Below are 22,639 nucleotides of genomic sequence, written 5' to 3'. Positions count from 1 at the left end.
TTCTCGAGAAGGAAGTCACGAAATCCAGCCCACACTCAGAGGGAGACAGCTACACAAGAATGTGGATATCAGGAGGTAGGATCACTGGGGGACCAACGGGGGTTGCCTACCACAGAAACTATAAAGCAACCTCAACTAAATGACAGCAGTAAGGACCTGAAGAAAGAAGCATATAACATATGAATATTTATTTCTCAATAGAAAGGTAAACTTCTGTGTAGGATATCTTAATAAAAATACATAGTTAACCAAAGAATCTCAGACAATGTGGAAGTCCAGCTCGATTACTTCCCTCCCTCCGTTACAGTAGTCATTCAGCCTCTGCATCCATGTCTCCGGCGGTAGGAAATTCACTACTTGTATTTGTTAGTAAATCCACTTGAAGGAAGTTCTTCACACTGAGCTGAAATGACCTTCTCAATCTCTCTGCTTATGAGCCCTGGTTGGGGAGTAGTTTAATCTTGAGTCGTAGGTGCTGCTTCAGACCAATATTGGGGTGGGTGGGTGTGTTGAGGCTTCTTTCTCTTTTACTCTTTGCCATTATCCTTGGAGTCTCTCTTCACTTAAATTAACCAGTTAGTCCTCACAGCAACCCTATGAAGGTAAGTACTGTCATTATCCCCATTTTGTAGACAACAAAATATAGGTGTAGAGCGGGTAAGAAATCTGCCTAAAATTACCCAGACACAGCTTGAAAGTAGCAGAGCTGGGATTTCAACACAGGCACCCTGGCTCCCATGTCTGTGTTTTTACTGTTCTTCTGCACTGATGAATTTTATGTATTTATTTTTTTAAAGATTTTATTTATTTGTCCAAGAGAGAGCGAGCACAGGCAGGGGGAGTGGCAAGCAGAGGGAGAAGTAAACTCCCCGCTGAGCAAGGGGCCCAATGCGGAACTTGATCCCAGGACCTTGGGATCATGACCTGAGCCGAAGGCAGACGCTTTACCCACTGAGCCACCCAGGCATTCCTACACTGATGAATTTTAAAAACAAAAATGTTTCTGGAGCTACTTAGTGTAGGGACCAATAACCTTTCATGTTTGAAGAGCCCGTGGTAGAACCATCATTTTAAAGCCTAGTCACCCCCAAAAATGTTGGCTCCTGGTGAAGCCTCTCAGTCAGTGAGGAAAGGATCAATCAGGTCCCGAATCCTCCGTTTCAGAAGGCAAGAGAGCACTCTGTCTGGGATGGCTGAATTACCACACCATGAGTGCCTAAAGGAAATCACCTCCTTTTATCTAGTAAATTTATTAGGAACATCTCTTCAGCTGACACTGGGTAAATGAGGCCTCGTTGCCCACACAGGGCAGGATGGAAGGGACGCAGAGTCAGGGAGATGAAAGCCCCAGCATCAAATGGGAAGGAGGCCGAACGCTGGGCCTGGCAGGTCCTCAAGGCGGGAAAGTCCAAAGGAAATGAAAAGGAAACGGAACTGCTGCCTTTAGCCGGAATCCAACGTAACGTTCAATTTGTATGTTTTTGTTTAGATACAGACATGGTCATAATTTACCTGTCAGCTGGCATTACATCAAAGGACTCCTCAGAAGAAGATAAAAAGGCGACTCTCCGTGTCATCAATGAAGAAAATAGCTTTCTAAACAACTCCGTAATGATTCTCACCTATGCCCTCATGAATGGTAGGTAGTGTTTCGAGATTTTTCTTTCAGATGAAAGTTCTCTCTAAGTGCATGCTGCTTTCAGAAAAAATAAAAAAAGAACCCTAACAGCGTGCGCTTTGAAGAAGGGTGTAAGAAGAGAGGCCACCAAGCAGCTTCCTGCCCAAGCCTTTCTCTCCCTAACGTTCGTAATCAGGGCATGTGTTAGGATGTCACTCTCTCTTCATCTCTCTCTCTCTCCAGCCAACTGCTCATTTCTAAACCTTCTCCAGTGATGTGGTCTTGCAGAGGATTCTGTACCGCTCTGTTTTTGGGTTTTTTTTTTTTTTCAGTTCTTCATATTCTTGGATTTTGAAACTGCATGGAGGTTATTAACCGAGCTCATTGATTTAAGCTTCAGGAAGCCAAAATACTGACCTAGATTCTTCTGTATACCCGAGCCAGTGAATATCACATTTCTCTGCAGAATCACCACCTAAAGCCTCTTCTGCTGCTTTCTCCACCTCAGCTTCCTTAACTGTATAATGGAGATAAGAATTACCTACGTGACAGGGCTATTGCGAAGAGTAACCCTGGTGTACAGTAAACTCCCAGGATAGTGTGCGTCACTTTGTAGGTACTCCTGAAGGTTGATTTTGTTGCTATTAAATCAGTATGTGAAAGGGTTTAGTAAATTGGCAAATCTGAGGAAGTACTTGGTTTTTTTTCCTTCTGCTCTTCAGCATGTCCTCCAGTCTGACTATGGCCCAGTTTTCTAGCTTTTCTGCTACGCCCTGTCTCTTCACCTGTTAATGCATATTGTTCTTCCCCCAGAGCGTCTTCAGGCCCCTTACCCTCAGTGTTCAGGGTGACTGTATTCTCTTGTTTTTAAGAGGCCACGTCTTGATGCAGGAGCTCTTCCCACCTATGGTCTTTTATTTGTTGCATCCACTTCGATTTCCATGCAGAACCATGTGGCTCTAGGGACAGTGGTTCCCATTTTAATGTGCTAAGGATTACTTGGAGATTATTTTTTTAAATGCAGACTCCCAGGCAGTACAATTGGATTTTTATTCAGATCTGCTTAGGCGGAGTTCAAGAATCTGTGTTTGGGTCAGCATGATTCTTCTCTAGATATTTTGTGGGCTCTTCATGGAAGAACTCAGATTGGAGTTCTAGAGGTTCTGAGTTCCAGTCTCCCATCTATTAGCTATGTGCTTATGGCAAGTTACTTAATCTCTTTAGGCTTCAGTTATATCTGTAAAATGAAAATCATAAAACGTACCTAGAGTTGCTGTGATAATAAATAAACAAGATAGAATGTGTTAAAGGTTCCTAACACAGTACCTGATCAAGAACAGGTCCTGAAAGCCGACTGAAGGACTGAATTAAAGTTTGTGTGATTTCCTGTCACTGCAAAGGCAGACGTGCTTCTCTCTCATTCCAGTTCAGGGCCAGTGTTCAGTATTTCAGTATTCTGTTCAGTATTTCAGGATTCCTTGTCCCCCAGCGTGTTGTGCTTACTTCTGTTAAGCGTGTCGTCCATGAATGATGTGCTCACATACTGTTCTCCTTCTCCCTCCACTTTACATGAGCATGAGGTTCTCATACATAACTGTGTCTTAGTTCTCTTTGTGTTCTGAGCATTGAGCACAGGGCTGAGCACAGCTGAGGTAGGCAAGGATGGCCTATTTTTTTTACCTGGGGCACATACCTTTCAGTCTTATCTCTGGGTGCCATTTACTTTTTCCCTATGGTTTAGCTTCTTTGACTCAGGCAGGAGGACAGAGGAAGGGAAGAAAATAAAGTTTGTTGAATCTACAGTGTGTAACATAGTGCACTGATGTTTTGGAGCTGTATTATACAAAGTTCCTGTCCTCAAGAAGCTTGTGATTCCTTGAGAAAGATAGATAAGGCAGATGAATTCAGTGCAGTAGTCCAGGTATAAGAAAACATAAAAGATAGTGATCACTTATTTTCCATTAGATTTGAAGGTCTGCCCAGGCAGATACTGAGTAAAGAAGCTTCCTCACTATCACCCATCTCTTCACTGGTCCTAAATCTTCACACTAGAGAATCTTGAGCACCTGCTATGCCCCTGATAAGGACAGTCTTTTAAAACCTCTGGTTACTTCCCTCTGACCACCTTTATCTCTTCTTTCTTCTCCCTTTAATCTAGCTAGACACAACATCCTCACTGCCGGGTTTCCCTCTCCAAATGCTGTCTGTGAGCATTGTTCACTAAGGTTGACACATTCCCTTACTCTGTCAATCAGGCTTCAGGTAGGGAAGCAGGGCCACTATGAGAATTTGGATGTAATGAATTTATTACCAGAATTAGAGTGTACATAATTGAGAAAATTGAGAAAGTAAAGATCAGAAACAGGAGTTGACAAGCCAGTATTTAGTAACCAGCTCTGGTATGGGTTGGAGCTTGTGAGGATGTCTGAAAGCTAGGAACATTGAAGACCACTTAGGAGGTCTGCGTAGAAGTCTACAGGAGGTTGTTGGCTCTTCATACCTGCTGTACCCCTGTAGACTGTCACTGAAACATCTGGAATGAGCCCAGGGTTACCCTTGTTGAGCAATCCAGCCAGCAGCTGAGAAAGGGAACTGAATGCAGATTGGGGAAGGGTAAGACAAACTGGAACATGCTGGTCCCTCTGTGTCTGTTTCACCTCTCAAATCTCTAGCACTTCAGTTTTGGCCACCTTTAACCTAGAAACATAGAGGAAAGGGGTTCCCAGAAATGTAGTCTCCAGGATGACCATATTGGTGATAGAACCATCTACCATACTTACCCATCTTGCCAGCCCACTGCCACCTTTACCACTCATATCATGATGTAGTACATAAAATAGACAATCTTTGATAACCTATCCCATGCTATTCTTTGCCTAGCAGATGTTCCCATTTGTTACTTTTCTTTTACATTTGAGAGAGTCAAACAGTACATGACAAAGAAAGGAAATGTGTTTATTGTCTTGAGTTGTCACCTTTTATCATTCACTTCTGGGAGCTTCTCAAGGGTATAAGGCCAGGGATCAATCATGGCTTTTGTGATTTTTTTTTTTTTTACTCTGGAATGTACCACTCATCTCCCCTATCTCCACTCATATCAAAGAAAGGGAGCAAGGACCTGGTTCTGACTTCTTAGCATCATTGCCCCAGCAAAATCCAAGTTATCTAAATACAGTATGTTAAGAAGGAAATTATATGCGTTAGATCCTTGCATGACTTTAGAAATGGACTTCAGGCTAGAAGTATACACACTCCTTAGTTAGAAATGATAAAGTCACATAAGGTAGGTGAACCATGAACTCTTCAGTTTTGTTATGTTTTTTTAAAGGCTAAATAGTTAAAGAACATGAGGCAAAGCCTATTTAAAACTCATTGGTAGAATCTCAGTAGTGACTGAGATCATTTGAATTTGTTTACAATGGCACCCATATGGGATCAGTTAGTAATCCTTTTGACTGTGTTCCAACAATAGCAAACCAAAATTTTTAAAAAGGTTTATTAAATTTATTTTTATGCTATAGATTACAGATGTTGTAGAACAATACATCCCAGTATGCCTAAATCTTTTACAAAGTTTTTAAAACCCCTTAAATGTAGAAAATACACATTAAATAAATCAAATCCAGTACTGTCCTAACAGTATCAAGCATGAAAGCATTTGTAATTAAAATGAGCTTAAAGACACAGGGTTTGGGGGCATCACTAAATGCAATACATAATTCTTCCATTTAGTTCCATGAGACTTTGGCAAGTGTTTAATAGGCAAAGAGGTAAGAAATGCAATAATAAACCTCTATCCTTTAAAACTCTTACAGCTTCATCTAATTTAAATGCAGACTTGTTAATCACTACTTTTGCTTTCAAATTTTAAATGCAGAAAAATTAAACTTTTAGGGGAGAACATATCGTTGCCAAATGGGGCTCCTTTATTTTTACTCATGTGGTTTTCATCATTGCCTTTTGAAGAATCCCTTTGCCCTCTTGACTGTTTGAGGAAAGACTGCCTCATGCTATGTTCCTCAGCAAGAATTGGTAACTGTGTCTGGGTCCAGGTTGACTCTGCAAGACCCCTTTGGCATTGCAGGATTTTATCTGTGCCCTTATTAAATCTAAATAGCAAGGTTATTGTAGGGATATACACCATTTTGGTTTACACTGTCTACCTTTGGCTTTCCATTTCAGATGGGGTGACTGGTTTAAAAGAGCTGGCTTTTCTGAGAGATCTGGCTGAACAGAACTCAGGGAAGTATGGCGTGCTGGACCGGACAGCCTTGCCTGTGATTAAGGGGAGCATGATGGTGCTGAACCAGCTGAGTAACCTGGAGACCACGGTCGGCAGGTTCTATACCAACCTTCCCAACCGGATGATTGATGAAGCGGTCTTTAGCCTTCCCTTCTCTGATGAGATGGGAGATGGTGAGTCTGGGGAAAGTCCTTTCTTTCCCCTACTAAAGAAAGGGGAAAAGAAATGGACACAAGTCCACCAAGACAGTAACTTTTAAATGTTGTCCAACACTTATCCGTGAGCATGAGAGGGTCTGGACAGGCAAGGGGAGCGGTCATCCCTGTCTCTGGTCAGAGGGTGGTGCAGCCCTCTGCCGTCAGTCCAGTAGCACTGTATCTTAGAGCAGAAATCCCCAGCCCGATTTTTATCACATTGCCCTAGCCTCAGTGAACATAATGGGTCTGTTTATTGGAGGGGCTTACTGAGGATTCCCTCATATCCACAAGTTGTTGAACTGAAACAAAAGAGTGACTTTGCAGGGCAGGTGGTAGATCTCAGAAATGATTAGGATTCAGCCTGAAAGGTAAAGCAACATGGGGTGGTCAGACAATACAGGTTTGGCAATAAGAGGTTTTCAAGCCCCGCTCTACCTCTTAAATTGTGGTCCTTGATCATTTATTTAATCGCATTCATTCATTCCCATTTGGTCACCTGTTTAAAATATAATAATGTCTTTCATATAATATATCTTTTAGGTTATTAGGATTAGACTTATTGGTGCCTGGCATACCTCCCAACAATCATTACTGCTCTTGTTGATTTATTACCTTTTTATTATGACTCTCATCATCATCATCATCCTGATGTCACAAGTTACTCATATGATGTTGGGTAAAGTGTTTAACCTTCACATGATTAATTTTCCTGGCCTATGAAATGGGAAGAATATTTCTGTCAAGGCAGTTGTGAAGACGACATGCACTAATATATGTGAAGCACCTAGAGTAAAGGCTGGCCAACATATATGATCAGTAAAAGTACAACCTTTTTCATTCCCTCCTCATATTCTTGTTTATCCTTTCCCCGACATGCTTCCCTTTCTTCTCTGACAGAGAGGAGGGATGAGGAAGCTGATTACTAGCCAGACAGATACCGTCACCACATAAGATCCTATTTTTATGTTCCAGTAACTAGGAACTCTCACAAATACAGATATCCCTACAAAACTCATGTATAAAAAGGCCTAGAGAGTATGTTTTCTAGAAATTAGGTAAACAGGTTTTTTCCATAAGGAAGAAATATGGTAACCTCTGCTACACATCAGTGTTTTTTATCCTTCCTAATTCTGGCAGAGCCCACAGATGTGGATAGTATAGAAACTCCCACTTTTAGATAAGGTTATTTCCTTTCATAGGGAAATGTTGAGCTGTAAATGCAAGTGACCTTTTATGCATCTAGCTCACAGTATTGAGTGCCAGCCAAGCCTTGTGTCAGGCAATGATGGGTAAGGCACACATCCCACCCTCAACAAGCATGTAAGTCTGATAAGAGAAAGACAGATCAATGAATCATGTTAATACTGTGTCAAAGGAACAAAGGCAGATGTGGAAACCGAGTCCTGTACAAGCTCGGGGTTTTATGCAGTCAAATCCTGTTACCATTAGTGATATCAGGTAGAGTAGGACCTTTTATAACATTCACCTCTACCACCCCAAGAGTTACCCAAAGGCTTTCAGTCAAATTGTGGGCAAGTCTTCGGTTCCTTGTTGGCTGATGCTTTCCAAAGTGTAGTCCTCAGGGCCTATTCTCTGAATCTTCTGTGGTGTACTTCAGCGACTCCTTTACTGGTCTGTCCCATTCCTCTACTAGAGCATGCCTTTCATGTTTGTATTTTCAGTCCCCAGAACGAGTGGGTGGCATCTCTTCTAACTCCACAACACGGGGATGCTGAGCCTAGGGAATCCCATGTTTTTACACGGCTGTCATTCAAAACCCCCACAGATTAAAATATTGGTGACTGGACGTACTTCTTTTAACAAGTAAATCTATGTACTTTAGGTTAAAGTAGAGAGGGCATTTAGGGATTTCATTAAGGGTAACAAGAGCTTAGCATACTTTATTTGCCACAATGGAATGAAGGGTCTTCTCTCCGAGTTGATAATTGAAAAGTAAGATTGTGTTTCTTTTTTCAGGCTTGTTCGCAACATAGCCAAAGAAATCTGAAGTGAGCATATGGTCTCAGAGTATTTCTGTTGTCCTTCACTGCTCTATGAAAACAGCTTTAATCTTAGACACAAGCCCAGGGGAGCATGGCATGCAGGTTATGACCTCTGTCTCTGTCCTAGCCGTCAAGCGCTGCTCCCATCATTTATAACCCATTTGTCCAGGGATACCTGGGCAAAAACCTCCTTAAAATACATTTTTAAAACCTTCTGTTGACTGCCTAAAGAATGCCTTTGAAATTATAATAGACAGCACACAACTTTTCTTGTTTCCTGTTTTACTGATTTGTAATTGACATAGAACAATGCATTCCTTTTAGGTATACAACATAATGATTTGATATATGTATATATTGTGACATGATCACCACAGTAAGATTAGTTAACATTCGTCACCTCGCATAAACATTTTTTTTCTTGTGATGAGAACTTCTAAGAACTGTTCTCTTAGCGGCTTTCAAATACAGGGTACAGTATTGTTAACTATAGTCACCAGGCTGTATATTACATCCCCAGAACTTACCTTATAACTGGGCATAACTTCTCACAAAGTTTTTCAGTGTTACTTCCTCCTACCAAGTGATACATTTCATTGGCCTTTGCGACCACAGCAAGTTCAATAATACCTTGAGTGGACCTGCATGGTTTTCTCTGTGTGGAAGTCTGTTTTTTGCAGGAGTCTTCAAGTATCCAAATCCCTTTTCTGGATGTTGATAGAAGAATGGCTTTCTGATATGCTGCTAAGTCGTGAACCTGCCATTAAGCGCAGGAAAATACAAGTGTAAGATGGAGAGAAACCATCCATCTTCTTGTTTCGAGTTTTATTTAGAACCATAGGATTGTGGCACTGCTCCAGGTGCTAGAGATCATTCTGTCTCTGACACATGAAGAGACCCAGTTCAGAGAGGTGGTGCCACTTAACTCAGTAGGAGAGCCAGGAGGAGAGCCCCGCTGTCCTGATGCTCAGGGCCACGCACTCAGCCCACTACTCACGCTCTCTCCTCTTGTACATTTTCTTTGCCTTTGCTTTTCCCTGTCCTGATTATCCCATTGTTTTTGTATGGCCTGTGAGCTGAGAATGCCATTTATATTTTTAAAGCTTTTTTTTTTTAAGTATATGCAACAGAAACTGGTCCAAAGCATCTACTGCCTAGCCCTTTAGGTAAAAGTTAAGGACCTCAGAACCCCCGTGACTAGAAATAGATTCCTTTGGAAACTTAGTGTCTCCTTGAGCTGCTTGGAGTTGTAATTGGTCAGATCTTATTAGATTCGGTACCTTTCCAGGTTTTTTCGCTTCATCTTTTTGTCTTTTGATACGTTATATTAATGAAATAATCTCTTTTGGTTTACCCCTAAAAATCAGTCAAGCAGTTACCACTGTGTTCTTTAAACAGATGTGGAAACCGAGGCTCAGAGAAGTTATATCCATGTCTTATGTACAATACATAAAGGGGCACAGCTAGGCTAGAACCCAAATTCTCAGAGTCCTTGTCCAGTGGTCTTTCACATTCCGTTGACTCTTCCCCAGTTGAGAAAACAGAATCATGTAGTAAATGCTGCTGTTTTGCTCTGATCTGGACTGTCCTGCCGTTTAGGTGAAGAAATAGTGGAAAATGTATAAATTGCCTCCAAAATTAACTGTGGTATCTGAACCCCACAGAAGACTTTCCATGCCCCACAGTCTTGTTCACTTATGCTGTCTGCAGAGGCAGTGGTTGGCTCCTAGATCACACAGGTCACCTCTTCCAAGCAGAATTTAGATAGCAGATCGTAGCCTTCGTGATTCACTAGAGGATAGCTCCAGTCTTTGTTCAGTGCCTTCTCTGCTATCCTTTGGATTGTTTTGTTTTTAACCCATAGGTTTGATAATGACTGTAAGTAAACCCTGTTATTTTGGAAACCTACTCCTGGGAATTGTAGGTGTGGACGTGAACTTGGCTTACATCCTTGAAGACGTGACGTATTACCAAGATTCTTTGGCTTCCTATACTTTTCTCATAGATGACAAAGGTAATCTGCTAAAAATTAATCATGGCAAAGAATGACTTTTTTGTAACCTGAAGAAAATAATCTGTAGATATTCTGATACTAACAAAGCAAGAAAATTACATTATTTATAGAAAAATAGTGAGACTAGAACTGCTCATTTGTAATGGAAACCATAAATGAATCTAAAAATGATGCATTTGTTTCTAGGGGCACCTGGGTGGCTCAGTCGGTTAAGCATCCGATTCTTGATTTTGGCTCAAGTCATGATCTCAGGGTCATGAGATTGAGCTCCATGCTGGCATGGAGCATGCTTATGATTCTCTCTCTCTTAAAAAAAACAAACAAGGGCGCCTGGGTGGCTCAGATGGTTAAGCATCTGCCTTCGGCTCAGGTCATGATCTCAGGGTCCTGGGATCGAGTCCCGCATCGGGCTCCCTGCTCCTTGGGAGCCTGCTTCTCCCTCTGCCTCTCTCTCTCTCTCTCTCTCATGAATAAATAAATAAAATCTTAAAAAAAAAAAAAAAAAACCTCATTTGTTTCTGTGTTGTGCTAAGGAGTAGGTAACAGTTACTTAAACATCAAGAAATTAGACTTGAGGATTGAATGACATATAGAAAGTGATCCTTTGGATTTTATTTTTCTATGTCATTATCTTTAAATTCACTGGCATTAAAGTTTATGTAATAGATTAGAACATTTTTATAGAAAAAACCCCAATGACCAGTACCTCCAAGATATTCTTGATTAGACAGTTGTTCTGTAATTTAAGGCATCTTTCTGTACTTCAAGAGTTATGCAAGAACTCATAAAACAAATTCAGTTTTTCTTGGACTGGTGACCTGCGTACTGAGATGTTGCGTATTGGGCAGTCATCCCAGAGTATCCCACATTTCAAATGTATGAAAGGCACTTATATTAGAATCCATACTTCCTACAGCGTGTTTCCCATAGCATGTATTTTTGTTTTCTTATTTCAGGGTATACACTTATGCACCCATCTCTTACCAGGCCATATTTACTATCAGAACCCCCACTTCATACTGACATCATTCATTATGAAAATATCCCCAAATTTGAGTTGGTTCGGCAAAATATCCTAAGGTAAGGAAAAGGTGAAAGTTGTAGTATTTGGGTTTTTTGTTTTTTGTTTTTTGTTTTTTTCTGAAAAATAGGACCTCTTGAGGTCAAATATGAGTGAGTGTTTATTATAGGGTATAAAACAAATATATAAATTAATGTTATCAAAAGTATACTCAGTAAATTTTTCATAAGAATAGTAACTAAAATAAAATTTTATTTACTTTGTGTAACAACAGGTAAGTTCTCTTAAAACTGTTATTTAGGGAAAATGTTTTGTAAATCAGATTCTGTGTTCACGTTTCCATTAATTGTAAAATCGGATATATGTTACCCCATTTAAGAAAAACTCCAGTTGTACTAAATTGAAAAATGTTGGCAAAATAAAAGGTTGAGGACCAGCTTTCCAGCATGCCAGAAAAATAGTTTGGCAAAATAGTGTCCATTCCAAGTTGACAGCACAATCATATACAACGTTTTCTTTTGAAATAAAAAACAGATTGGATTTTTTCTAACCATGATACATTATTTTGGCAGATGGTAACCTATAGAGAATGGGTCTTTGTGCTCACTGGTTGTAAATTAATGACAGTGATTTGAGACAAGTTTGTCTCTGGAAAGAATTAGAATTTGGAGGGGGGCAGGCGTAGAGAGCAAGGAATATTTTAGTGCTGAGCTGACATCATGCTTTTACGAAATTGAAAATTTCACGTTATCTCTTTCAAAAGTGATGAGCTTTATTGCTTTTCAAAATCAGGAGGTGGTCATTGACTCACAGCTTCTTCCCTGCCTTTAATTAAGTGCTTAATTCTATCTTTTGCCTGAAGTATTTCATTCTGTTGCCAACGCAGCCTCCCTCTGGGCAGTCAGATCATCGCAGTCCCTGTGAATTCATCCCTGTCTTGGCATATAAACAAGCTGAGAGCCACCGGAAAGGAGGCCTATAATGTGAGCTATGCCTGGAAGATGGTGAGTTGCAGGACGCTTTGCCTGAGGAGCTGGAGAGTGCACTGCCATTTATGCGGAAATTCCCGGGAACTTAGGTCTGATAATGTTGCTAATTAATTTTAAAGCAATGGGAAAAAGAAGAGATTCCACAGATGTCCTATAATTTTTTTTCCTTTTTTGTTTGTAAAACGAATCATTGTTCATGTGGAATAAGTTAAATTGTATAAAAGGATACAAAGGAAAAAGTAAACTTTGCCCTTCCCTCTCTCCTACCCTTGACCTGCCATTCCCCAGAAGCCACCACTTTTATCAGTTTCCAGAACATTCTTTATTCATACACAGGTATCTCTAGCTGGGCATGTGCATGCATGTTTAATGGCTGTGTAGTGTTGCACCGTGTTGATGGACCAAACTTGTTTGAACAGTCCTCCTATCAATATACCTTTAGATTATATCCAGTGAGGTGTTTTTTTTGTTATTGTTGTTGTTTTGTTTTGTTTATCATTTTAAACACAGATTGTGAAAGTTAGGGGTTGAAAAGGAAATACAAAAGCATAAATGCCCTCTACTGACATTCTTCAAGGCAAAGCTGAATTATTCATATTCATCACCAGCAGATGGACAGTTAAGTGACCACCTGTGGCCCCCACTTCCTTCAGTGTCCTTTGACGAGCCTCATTCAGATAGCCTCTGACCAAGGAGTCAGAGGTTTGAGTACACACTGCCCACGTTATTCATGTTGCTGCCCTTTACTCCTTCTTCCCAGCCGAAAAGAAATGCTATTATGGGGCCCTTCATACTGTAATTGACCAAAAGCAGAGTGGACTTTGATTTTTTTATCATCAACTTTTAATCACTTATCATCAACTTAAAATGCAGTCATATTAGAGGTTCCCTTACTTGGCCATATCTCGTGTTTAACCCACGGTCTCCAAATGGATCTACATATTCATCCCTTTAAGAATGACTTACTGAACATTTCCAGTGAGCTAAGAAGGATAAAGAGGAAGGATACTTTCTCTGCCCTCAGAGAGCATCCAGTCCAGTGGTGGATGCAGACAGACAACTTGATCCAGTGTCTGTGTCTGGAATGATAGGAATTGGAATGACAGGAATTTGGAAGTAGCCAACATGCCTTTAGATAGGACTCTCCTCCGACCTTCTTGTTCCGTTCTTTTTTTCTTCTTCTGGTTCCATTCTTAAAGCATCATTATGGCAACATTGATTTCTACAAGGGAAACAAAAGCAAACAAAATAATAAATGAAATCTTTTGAGAAATGCACAATTTACAAGCCTAATTCTACTGATGTTTTATTGTTTGGTAACACAGATTTGAGAATGGTCAAAGTCTGTTTTGAAACTCAGCTCATTTTCAGAATTTTTTTAAGAATGATTGCACCATCTACCCTTATTTTTATACATTTTAACATAAGGATGAATTGCTTAATTTTCAGATCAGAAAGGGTAAACCACACCCCAGAATACTTCATTGAAAAATACTTTTTATATTTGAAATTGGAGGTTGTTTATCTCTAGTATGTCCTGATTGAAAGCAACTCATTTGCGTCCCAAGAAAATATCTCCCTTAATATTTTTTTAGCATTAAAAGAGAAAGAAGGATGGGGCACCTGGCTGGCTCAGTTGGTGGAGCATGCAATCTTGATCTCAGGGTTGTGAGTTCGAGTCCCATGTGTGGAGATTACTTAAAAATAAAATCCTTAAGAAAATAAAGAGAAAGAAGGAGATATGAGCATTTTTAAGACCTTTTTTGCACAGTGAATAAACCCACTGTTAACATTTTGGAAAGAAGTATTATCTCCTTAAGATTTTCTTCAGTGGTATCGATGAATTTTGGCCATTCTCTGTAGCCAAATGGATATGATCATGTAGTTAGCTTTCTCAGAGTTCCAAAGGTGTCAAGAACATCACTATTAAGTGAAAAATTAAAGAGGTAATAAATAATGAGATAGACGTTAAAGAGGCTGGCCTGGTTACCTAGCAATATGAACAAATAATTTTAAGTTCTTTTTTGTTACTTTTGGGGGCAGGGGAGCAGATACTCCTCTTGTCTTCAGGAATAAAATGGATTCTTCTACTAAATGTAATTCAAATAGATTTAGCTTGTGTTGCGAATGATTATTTAAACTGCTTAGCATCCATAGATAGAGCCGATACTGATGGATTATTTCACTGAATTAATTTAAATAGAATGTGAGAGATTATGTTAGCAGCGCTAAGAGATTACTACTCTGTCACTGTGCAGCCCAAGTCCATCTTTGAGCATGTGAGGAGGCTGCATGCTGAGCCAGAAGAAAGGATTGCCTTCAGAAGGTATTACTGTGTTCCTGTGTGATGCAGGCATGGCTCACTTCAAAACATGAATCCCAAGGGCAGTCAGTGAAAAAAAAAAAAAAAAAACACTCCCCAATCATGGAGAGCCCTTATAGATATATTTTGGTTCCTTAATGCAAAGACTATTTTTTTCAGCTAAGAACATGATAAAAAAGACCTGTATTGTAAATCCGTTTTCTGGGGCGCCTGGGTGGCTCATTCGTTAAGCCTCTGCCTTCGGCTCAGGTCATGATCCCAGGGTCCTGGGATCGAGCCCCGCATCGGGCTCCCTGCTCTGCGGGAAGCCTGCTCCTCCTTCTCCCACTCCCCCTGCTTGTGTCCCTGCTCTCGCTATCTCTCTCTTTGTCAAATAAATAAATAAAATCTTAAAAAAAAAAAAAAAAAGAAAAATCCGTTTTCCTTTCCAGCGAGGAACTATTTCTGAAGTATTGCTTTTGGACGCTTAGGGGACCTTTTAATTTATCTCCTAACAGGATAGACCCTATTCTAACAATTACATTCTGGTCCCTCTGGCCAAGTTCTTGTCGTTTGGCTCCTTGGAACATGTAATGCAGGAAACAAAGGATGGCTATGTGAGACAGGAAATCGTAAATGCCACTATGGGATGCTATCATTTTCTAATGGAGGCGGTGGGCAAAAAGAATTAAATTTGCTAATCTAACTGAATATCCTTGGCAGCAGTACTTGAAAGCAATCCCACAGAGATGCAAATTTCTCCTGTGTTGAAAAAGATCCTGCAACCATCTTCATAAACCCTAAATTACACTTAACTCTAACCTGCCTACTTAAAAATTTCTCCTTGATCATGAAGTAAATCCTTTGGGCTGCTTTAGTTCTCACTGTCCTTTAGTTTTAACTTAGCTGGTTATCACACGTTCCCTTTATTGACCAACCATCTTTTAAATAGAATCTGCCTGTCTCCTTATATAATGAACTTACAGAAGTTTGGCTATCTTGTATTTTTAAGTTAAGGAGCTAGAATTAAGTAGATTGCGGGGTTTTTTGTTTGTTTGTTTTTTTATTCTTTGGTGGACACTCTTCCCAATAACTTCGTTTAAGCGTCTAAGAGCAAAGTGGACTTGGAAGTACTCCTATTTGTACATATGAGCTTAATAAATTAGGCTAAGCTCTAGAATGTTTACCTACTGCGGTCTGAAATGACAAGTCAAGCAGCCTTTGTGAGGGAGCCATGGGATTTGGACTTTTCATGAGTCTGAGATCCTGTTCATCTCCATCCAGGAAAGGAGAAAGCATTAGTCAGGAATACATGAATAAACCAGATTCTGTATGAGCTGCATGTGTATTTTCATAATTGGCTTTCAAAACAGTCAATTCTCGGAATACTCATTGCAAAACCAACTCTGTATCTTAAAATGCATTTCAAACCCAAACAGAAGGAAGTGCTGTATTCTTATGCCATGTTCCAGCTTGGATTTGTTAGCCTAAAGAAGCAAAAGAGGCGTGGGGTTGCTGTTCCAAAGGGATTCCTTTCTAATCCCTTCATTGGCTCCATGATTTTCTGTTACATACAGTAATTTCCCTTAATCAGAAAGGAAAACAAAAAATAGATAATGTAACCTTTTGCCAGAGATAGTTTCTGTCACCCCGTCTTCATGGCTTTCATTCACTCATCAAATATTTTTCTGTGTGGGACAGAGACAGAGACAGAGCAGAAAATAATGTAGGCAAAGTCACTATCTCTAGGATAGTGTTAGAAATTTTTTATTGACTTTTCCAGGTACAGGACACTTCCTTTATTCTCTGTATTGTGGTGATACAACCGGAAATACCTGTCAAGCAACTGAAGAACCTCAACACTGTCCCCAGCAGCAAGCTGCTCTACCACCGGCTGGACCTCCTGGGCCAGCCTAGTGCTTGCCTTCACTTCAAACAGTTGGCCACTCTAGGTAAAGCCCTCGCTCTTTTCAGCTTCCTTTGTGGGCTGACTCGTAGCAACTCACCGTAAGTATCGGTTTGAATTAATCAAACCAGACCACAAAAACCCAGATACCGAATAGCAGCAGTGCCAGTTGGGGTCTACAGACGTGAAAACGATTGGAGGCCTTGCCTTGGATCCAGTTCTCGGGCAGATAACGAGACGAGGATTTGTGTGTTGATTTATTCAGGATGGGCTCTAAGAAGAAACGAGGGAAGAAGGGAGGAAAACAGGAGAGCAAAGGAGGAGAAAGCAAGCAAGAGTCGGATTTTAGATGAAGTTCCAGCCTCAGCCTAATGCTATAGGGGGGCTCTGGAGTGTAAATAACCCTGAAGAGGTTGCCCAGACTCAGGAGAGGGAGCTGGACTTTCCTATTCCTTTGTATCTTTCAGCCTTCTGCTAATGCTAGGCAAAGAGGTTTTAGTAGCCCGGAGACAGTCCGTCAGAGAATCACCAGTATGGCCCAGTAGAGGCAAGCACAGAGATACGGAGATAAGGGGATACAGGGCTAGAGGCTAAGAGGTGGAGAAATAGTAAAGGGGGTCTAAGGGTGGCATTCCTATGCAGCATATCTGTGTCTACCACGGGTCCCTGTCTTCAAAAAGAGCTTAGGAAATAGGCAAGTAATTGCAAGAAAGGAAAAGGGAATTTACCTGTGTAGGTACCATATATTTTGTTTTCATCATTTGAGTTGACCTATTATAGATGAGGATAGTAGCAAGGCTGAAATGTGACTCACACTCCTCCCATGCCGAGGTGCCACCTCTTTTATTGCATGCCACCATGTGCCAGGCACATACTGGGCGTTTGCGTGGTACTCATAGTACTATAAAAGAGGCATTCTCTTTTTCACTGTTGAAAATTCTTTGGGTTCAAAAACACTAAGACTCATTAGGCAACGGGCAAACTGAGTAGAAAGGGGCACAGGCAGGAAGAGGATCAAGGATGGAAGTCCCCAGTGTCTAGATTCCACACGAGAGCCCTTGTGTTCGGGTTCCATCTTTTAAATTCCATCCTGTAGAGTTTCTGCCTGGTTATGAGCTCAGGAGAGCTGGCCAGACTGAGTTGTCTCTTCTACGGCATGTTCCAACAGCGTAGACAACTTGAGGAAGGCCAAAGAGGTCGGTCAAAAAAGGTTGGCTTTTCCATTTGTTTGTTTTCATTTAGGTTTTGAGGTTTTGTCTTTTGCTTTTATACAAAAGAGCATGTATGTCCTTTAATTCATATTTTTAAGAAATGCTCACCGAATAGCCAACATGGGCATGATTCTCTTATATGCTGTGGGAACAAGCTCAATACAACTGCTGATAAAAATGAGGTCACTGTTTTGAAATTTGAGACCGGGAAGTGCAGTAATATTGCCAGATGAGAAAAAAGCTCAAGCTTAGATTTTTTTAAATCTCCTTTGCACAATCCCTTCAGCTACAGTGCTCGATAATGGTAGCCGCTAGCCACGTGGCTGTTTTGCACCTGAAGTGTGGCTAGTCCAAGCTGAGATTTACTTTAAATGTAAAACACTTAATTTTTATGTAAAGTGATGTTTTTGATATATTGGATTTCATAAAATACACTAGGAAAATTAGTTTAACCTCTTTTTACCGAATGTGGCTCCTGGAAAATTTTATATTACACTTGAGGATTGCATCATATTCTAGATGGGCAGTACTGCCTCACAGAGATGCTCACAAAACGTAGAGTTTATCAACTCAAAGACTTGATGCAGGACTAATGGATGAATTCTAGATCACACAGACAGACCATAGGCCAGGGTTTGACTTTCACTGGGCATTCTTCCCACTGTACCACCCAACTTCACCTTGGCGGTAGAACCTCCTCAGGACAACGTGAAGGGGTCATCAAGGACAGTTTAGTTGGTAATGAAAATGAAGCAGGATACTCAAACTCTAATGGAAAAGGAATGAAAAAGAAGGGAGACAATGGCAAAAAAAGTGGTTTCCGTCTAATTTCGTCGATGATGGGGATTTTGAGGTAAGGTGTTGAATCTATGTCAGAGCCCCATCAGGAGGGCTGAAGGAGGGACATTGTCTGTCTTGGTACACAAAGAGGAATTTTTTTAAGTGTACATCATCCAGTGCGGTTAAGTATACATGTATGTGTGTAGCTTTATGTGTCTACCTCCTAGACACAAAGCTTTGGGTCCTGTGTCTTGGTTTTTTTCTCTCCCTCAACCCAAGTCACTGCAGCAGCCTCTGCTCAAATGCCCAGTCTCTGTCACTACAAGAAAGGCCCACTCCCAAAGTGTCTCTCCCCTTAATCTCTGGCCCTACTCCTTTGTCCCTGAAGTATTATGGATTGCCTTTTGACATTTACTGCATTATTGTATCGTTCTTATTCTGTTGTTTTCCTCTTTTTAAAAATTTCTAGTCTCCAACTGGTTCCTAAGCTCTCTGAGAGGGACAATGCTCTCTCTAGTGCATCTGTGCCCAGAAGGCCCCATGAGCATATGCACATGAATCCATAGCATGCTGCTAGGCAACCGAACCTTTTTAAGCTTCTGGTTTTCTTCTCCTTGATAGGACTATAATACTAATCTCCCCGGCTGTCCCATGTGGTATCATGAGAATTAAATCAGACATAGCATCACTGGAAGCACTTTCTTCTGATAATGACAAACTACGTAATTCTGATCTATCCTACTGAGGACAATTAAAAATGGATGGAAACTTGAGAGTAAAAAAAAACTTTCTGAAAAGTTTCAAAGAACTAACATGGTAGCTAGGAACTAGACCAAAGTCTAGGAGAATATAAGAAACCAGAGAAGAAAGCCAATATTTAAAGCCACGTTTGCAATGCACCTATTTACCAATCCAGAAGAAACAACTGGGAAATTAAACTGTGCTTTAGGGAGTAGCTTCTTAGGGCTGGGGGAGAGGCAGAAATCAAATCCAAGACCCCCCAAATGTGGAGGCTAACACATGAAAACCCTCCCTCTCACCCACTACATATACATGTTTTAGCAGAGGTCCTGAAGAACTACATCTCCAGAGTGAGTATGAATTGAAACTGAAGAAGCCCTTGACTTGGGATTCCTGTCACCTGAGCGGTCTAAGGAACCTCACACAGTAACTAGTCGTGGACTAGTTGAGTATGGAGGTCCCACAGGGCAGCACCTGGGCCAGCATCCCGTTGTTTTGTTGAGAGCTGTCTCCGCCTTACCACCCTGCCTCATCCTGGGGTCTGGTGCCTGGCAGAAGCAAATAACAGTCCTTTCTAGAGGAAGGACTCCCCCGCTCCTGTTAGGACTCGACTCATTCTACAAATTTGTTTTGAAGTACAGTGTCCTGTCCTGTACAGAGATAGCCAGGCCACAAGGAAATAAGGCACTGTGAGTGAGAACTAACAAAAGGAATGAAAAATGACCGACAGATTTAAATGAGATGAGACACAGGACTGTGGACAGTGCTTTCTGAAAGTTCCTAAAACTATAAAATTGAACAGTGGGAAATTTCACAGACAGAGATGTAGTGTTTTTGTTTCATAATGTAATTCATTGTGAGGGTTTCTGTCTTAAATAGAGAACTGGGTTTTCCTCTTAGGTAGGACCAGCCAAATTTTTGTTTATGCCAAGTTTGGCTATCCCTGTCTGTAAGAATAGTTTTTTGGGGTTTTTTTTGGGTTTTTTTGCATTGACTCCACTATTCCATTTTTCCTTCTTTTGAAATATCAGTACCAATATGAATAATAGTAGTTAACACTCACAAGGCGTTTGTCATGTGCCAACACCATCCTACATGCTTTACACTTATTGACTCATTTGCTTTGCATAAACCAACTAATGTACTTCTCACCATACCTATAAGTTTGGTGCCATAATTTCCAACTCCACAGATGACAAAAGCATCACATATATTACAACTTTACCCAACATCACATGGCCAGGAAATGGTGGAGCCCAGATTCAACCCCGTCAGTGTGGCTCCATGTCCTATGCTGCCTCCTTAATCCTAAGAAGTGTAAGATCTCATCCGTAGATCTAAGATATTTTGAGCATTTGCCATTTTAGGCGCTTGTATTTATTTGTACACGTGTCTCTTCTGGTTCACTCACGACTGCAAACTGCCTGAAGGGAGAGGATGAGGGCTGTTTCCTTCTTCGCTCCTTCTAGTGTTGAGTTCTTCGCTTTCCTCACGGAAGACTTTAAGCCACCATGGCTAGCAGATTGGCAGAGCCTCCGTGATGCTTTTGTTCGGGCCTGACGTGAAGTCTCAGCGTTCTCAGGCCTGCTTTGTTTGCTTGTCTTTCAGAAAGTCCAACTGTCATGTTGTCTGCTGGTAGCTTTTCCTCCCCCTACGAGCACCTCAGCCAGCCGGAGACAAAGCGCATGGTGGAGCACTACACGGCCTACCTCAGTGACAACACCCGCCTCATTGCCAACCCGGGGCTCAAAGTGAGTGCTGGCCCGGGGCCCTGCTTCTGGGGTACAGGCCTGGGAGGGGGCCTGGCAGGCAACCTGCGAAGTAGGAAGCCCAGCTCTGGGTCTGTGCTGCTCAGCTGGAGAGCCAGAAAGGCCGTGTGTGGCCCCCAGGAGGCTGGTTGGCGATGACCCTTCTGGCGGATTAAGGAGCCCTTTGGGCCAGATGAAGAATCTCTGTCAGGCCTTAGATACACTAGGGGTTTTCTAGGTGGGGGGGGGGGGGGGGGGGGGGGCGGTGATTCAGAGATCAGTGGAACTTTCCCAGCCCCGTTTTTCCCAAGGGAAAGAAGTAAAGTGCCCCTCTGGTCTTTTGAGATAAACATGATGATGAAGTTTAAGGAACAGAGATTTAGCTGGGGTGCGTGTGTATATGTGTGTGTAATGCTTCACTATAGGATCTTTCCTCTTAAATGCAGAAAGCCTCGCTAGGATGAACAATTGAGTAAATCACACATCCACTGACTATGTTTCAGTAAGCTTTTGTTTTCACCAAGTTTGGCTATATCCATCTGCTGTGGAAAGATTTTTAAGAAGTAATTGGGCTTGGCTTCTCTGCAAGGGAGCTTTGGGAAGCCCTGCCAACGGCCCACTCTCTTTTCATGTGAGTCTTAAAGGATCCCTGCTATGTCTTCCTTTGTTTCCCAGTTCTCTGTCAGGAATGAAGTAATGGCCACCAGCCACGTCACAGATGAATGGATGACACAAATGGAAATGAGTAGCCTGAACACGTACATTGTCCGCCGTTACATAGCAACACCCAATGGCGTCCTTAGAATTTATCCTGGTTCCCTCATGGACAAAGCATTTGATCCCACGAGGAGACAATGGTGAGTTTTAGGGGCTTCCATTATCAAAGGTTCCCCCAAATCCTGGAGAGACATGATAAGTACATACAATAAAGCAACTTCAGGCAGTCACAGTAAAGAAGATACTTTCATGGCAGTGAAGACATATTTTTGAGTCTTTTTTTTTAATGCAGTATTAACAACAGCTTTGTGGGTTTCCTCTGTTGACAGTGTTTTTATCTCTTCATTGAAATTTTGAGACTGAAATGTTTTATACTTGGCTATTTCAATTCCTAGCATTTTTGCTTGAGTCCTGCCTTGCATGCAGTATGCCCATAGTGGGGATATTTAACATCCCTGCACATGATGATGGCATTAAATTACAGCCCATCTATGACCTATGAGAAATAAACAAATATAAATCCTTTTTTTTTTTTTCTTTTTACCTCTGGGCTTCATTTTTACTCAGGTTTTCAAAAACAAAAGCTAGTCAGGGTGTATCATGGGGGGAAGGGGGCAACTTGGGCATAAAAACAGGATTTCTGGTCTTGTGCTGCTTAGTAACTGAGTCACACATGAGTTGGCTGTCCGTACCAATCCAGGGGGCAGTTTCATGGGCCAAATTGCATTTGTTTCTACATTACTTATTGATTTCTTTTTATATTAGGTCTAAAACATCTATACCGTAGATCTTATGAAAAGCTCAAATGTATACTGAGTTGAGTGTCTCTTACAGAAGAAGTTCAGATTTTCTTGACCTCTTGTGTTGCTACAGTCAGAGATAAAAGATAGGAATCCTTTTGAACACTAACATAGGCACAATTTATAATAAATACTTTGTAGAGTTACACGTTCACTTCTCTTTGACATTTACAGAGTAGTTTTTCATACCCTAAAATAATGCGACTTTCTCTTGTCTCCATTAGGTATCTCCATGCGGTAGCTAATCCAGGTTTGATTTCTTTGACTGGCCCTTACTTAGATGTTGGAGGAGCTGGCTATGTAGTAACCATCAGTCACACAATCCATTCATCCAGGTAATACTTTAATT

General features: G+C 41.2%; 1 protein-coding gene across 2 annotated transcripts in view; it reads left to right on the top strand.

Moving 5' to 3' along the window:
- The window catches only part of CACHD1 (cache domain containing 1), a 199,990-nt gene that overhangs the window by 151,708 nt on the left and 25,643 nt on the right, over positions 1-22,639 (top strand). For both annotated transcript variants that reach the window (XM_035018363.1, XM_035018364.1), the window contains exons 8-16: positions 1,490-1,639; positions 5,801-6,034; positions 9,926-10,075; positions 11,032-11,155; positions 11,983-12,100; positions 16,171-16,339; positions 20,634-20,776; positions 21,449-21,630; positions 22,515-22,625. In XM_035018363.1, coding sequence (XP_034874254.1) covers positions 1,490-1,639; positions 5,801-6,034; positions 9,926-10,075; positions 11,032-11,155; positions 11,983-12,100; positions 16,171-16,339; positions 20,634-20,776; positions 21,449-21,630; positions 22,515-22,625 — 1,381 coding nt within the window. The remainder of the gene's footprint in view (positions 1-1,489; positions 1,640-5,800; positions 6,035-9,925; positions 10,076-11,031; positions 11,156-11,982; positions 12,101-16,170; positions 16,340-20,633; positions 20,777-21,448; positions 21,631-22,514; positions 22,626-22,639) is intronic.

Source organism: Mirounga leonina, unplaced genomic scaffold (assembly GCF_011800145.1).
Source record: "Mirounga leonina isolate KUSES-001 unplaced genomic scaffold, KU_Mleo_1.0 Mir_173, whole genome shotgun sequence".
NCBI lineage: Eukaryota > Metazoa > Chordata > Mammalia > Carnivora > Phocidae > Mirounga > Mirounga leonina.
Note: the sequence above shows the minus strand (reverse complement) of the source record. Positions and strands in the feature narration are given on the sequence as shown.